The sequence below is a fragment of the Nestor notabilis genome, unplaced genomic scaffold (assembly GCF_000696875.1).
Source record: "Nestor notabilis isolate BGI_N333 unplaced genomic scaffold, ASM69687v1 scaffold4948, whole genome shotgun sequence".
NCBI classification, from domain to species: Eukaryota; Metazoa; Chordata; class Aves; order Psittaciformes; family Psittacidae; genus Nestor; species Nestor notabilis.
Window position 1 is genome coordinate 98320 of NW_009940439.1, and position 3025 is coordinate 101344.

The 3025-nt window shown below is 35.5% G+C and overlaps 1 protein-coding gene across 1 annotated transcript in view; it reads right to left on the bottom strand.

Moving 5' to 3' along the window:
* Nucleotides 1-2293, bottom strand: part of DNTT (DNA nucleotidylexotransferase) — a 68784-nt gene extending 66491 nt beyond the window's left edge. Inside the window, exons 1-3 of the mRNA XM_010020339.1 lie at nucleotides 2267-2293; nucleotides 1432-1602; nucleotides 123-194 (exon numbers count right to left, since the gene is read on the bottom strand). Coding sequence (XP_010018641.1) covers nucleotides 123-194; nucleotides 1432-1602; nucleotides 2267-2293 — 270 coding nt within the window. The remainder of the gene's footprint in view (nucleotides 1-122; nucleotides 195-1431; nucleotides 1603-2266) is intronic.
* Between the last annotated feature and the right edge of the window lie 732 nt (nucleotides 2294-3025).

Sequence of the window (3025 nt, forward strand, 5' to 3'; positions counted from 1 at the left end):
TCAAGACCTTTCTTTCTTTATACTTGATATTATATGTTCCTCTGTAATAACATTAATGGTTATGTCTAAGCTCTACTAATGGGAGGAAAATTTTAAACAGCAATAAATTTTAGAAGATTTACCTTAAATGACTGGTATCGTTCATCATTTAACACTTCTTTAGCTCTAGAACTCTCTCCTTCTTCAATAATTTCCTAAACAAAGACATTATTTAAAAAAAAAATAAAAATCAAGATTACAATAAGACTTAGTAAAATAATCTAAAAGAAAATCTTATCAACCTGTACAAACATAAAGAGCATCCTTAATAAACATATTGTTTTATTCCATTATGATAAAATCCTAATGCAATTACTGAAGGATGGAGGAGAAACTGGAACCATAAAATAAATTTCACAGTACTTATTTACTTATAAACTTACTCAAGGATGAAGTAAACTGGCACCATGGGATATATTTCACAGGACTTATTTAGTCATAAATTCACAGCTAGAAAGCAGTTAGTTATCATGAGCCATCAATGAGTTGTCCTGAAAATTAGATTTCATTATTTTGTTGAATTTACTTCTCTTAAAAGATCATTGTAAGGACAGATACCTTTTTTGTTGTGCATACAGTTCTTTCAGCCTTTGAAAGAAAAAAAAAAAACCAAAAACAAAAAAGCCAATAACCCCCCCCCCAAATCATAACATTTTCTGTGGCATCATAATTGAATTCCCAGTCTCTAGGTGGTAGGTACAAAAAGCACTTCAGAAGCTCTGCTGAAGTGATGCAAACGAGGAGCCAGGGTGAATCACAACACTCAGTAATGCCCTCTCCAGACAGCTGAGATCCCCTGATCAGCTGCCTGCTGAAATAACAGAACTGGGGTGTGGGATCTGAAAAGGCTAAGAATTAAAGAAAAATGCAGGGAATACTCAAAGCTCCAGTAAGAATGTGAAAGTTCACCCATCACCTACATAAAAGGCTCTACTATAACTCATAGCAAGGTAGGATTTAACATTAAAGTACTAAAATATTTATCAGTTTTGCAAAAATAGTATTTCTAATAAAGCATTCAGGTGAGCAAAATGATGTTGCCAATGGCAGAATTCATATGAACAAAACTATTACCAGTTAACCTGACACATTCAAATCAGAGTAAGCCTTTAAAAATTACATACAAAGATGGTACTGCATTATTTATTAATTTGTATTTATTCATTAGTTATCTTTATTCCTAAGGGCAGGAGTTCCATGACAGAACATTATGTTACTACAAAAGGTTTCCAGAAATCGAGTTCTCAGTAACACAGACACTATGTTATTGCAGGAGACACAGTAGGTTGTGTAAATACACACAGATATCAATGCTGAACTCTGTGACCTCTAAAACTAGATAAACTAGATCTGTAAAAGAATCAATTGACAGATAATTCAGAGGTACATTACCTCGATGACATCTCTGACTCTGTCTCCCATGCAGGGTAACCCTTGTATATCTTTCATTCTGGTTACTGGAAATGGAAGAAATTTCAGCACAGAAGCTGCCCTCAGAAATTCCAGACAGAATATTTCATTTTCTTTGAACTCATAATTTTCAGCCATTATCTCAAAGGCATCCTGGGGCAGGGGAGGTGTAGAAAAAAGTTAAAGATTAATAAAAGCTTAAAGTATTCAGTAAACTCCTACTTAGAAAGGTTACTTTGTATGCTAATTCAAGAATGACTACTTTATGCTTGGGTAGTTCATATATTAAAAAACAAAAAAGAAAAGAAAAAAAAAGAAAAATCAACATAATTTTCTAACCACTTGGAATTTTTCACATATCATAAAAATAGTATTTTAGAGTTAAATGCGGGAAGAGATTCTGACCTGTAACAAAGCCAAACTTTAAAATCTTTTCTGAGAGATGCTTTCCTTATTACGTGCAGATCTAATAAATCACTGTGAAATAGTACCATAATTTTTAGAATTGTGGCCAAACACACACAATCTAGCAGGTCAGTACATGACATCATTTCCAGACACAACCAAATAGGAGTCTCTGACAATACTGGAAACCACCTTATTCTTTTAGAACTTGTAGCCATGCTCCTATTTAGGAATCCAGGGAACAAACTCTTTTTCCTCATTTTTCAGATGTATGACCTATGCAAGTAGCAATTCATTTTCTTTATTCAGCTATCATGATTCTTCAGCACTGGAACAGGTTGCCCATAGAAGCGGTAAATGCTCCATCCCTGGCAGTGTTTAAGGCCAGGTTGGACAGAGTCTTGGGCAACACGGTATAGCGTGAGGTATCCCTGCCCATGGCAGAGGGGTTGGAACTAGATGATCTTAAGGTCCTTTCCAACCCTAACTATTCCATGATTCTATGATCTATGAGATGGTTTATTTGTCATTGCACTCAAAACTACCTGGCGGTTGTCAGTACAATTATTTTTTAACTATCCATATGTCATTTAAGCAGCCTTGGAGTCTCCCTCCCTCTCAGGAAAAAAAAAAAAAAAAATAGCAGCAATTTTTAGAAATTAAATGCAGGGAACAGATCACAGTGGCAGAGAAGAGAGGCAGAGGTTTTTGTTTCCTATTGTAGAATATTATGTTTTGAGAGAGAACAAATGCTGCAGAAAAAGTTTGTCAATAGCATAATAAAAGAACTTACAAAGGCTTGCAGCTGATCAGCAGCTGGAAATCTGAATTCTCAAAGAAACCTTGCACAAATCCTCAAAAAACATTCAAGACTGCAAAACTAAGTGGTTTGTTTAGAGATGTTTAAGAGTGCACCATTTTCAGAAGAGACTTTCACTGTTCAAAGTATCTAAAATGAATCCCATGCCTGATTGTTCAGGATGCTCTTGTGCGTCGTTCAAACGGCGCAGGCTAGTCTAGGTACAGACCATAAGCTCCCATACTGCACTGTCTTGCACTCCTGTCTGAGATCCCATTTCTTACTCTTCAGCCATATGTCCCAACTAACTCCCGTTTCTTCTTTGATCCAAAAGCCAATAAAAATAACACAGAAGGGGATGTCAGTGTGCAC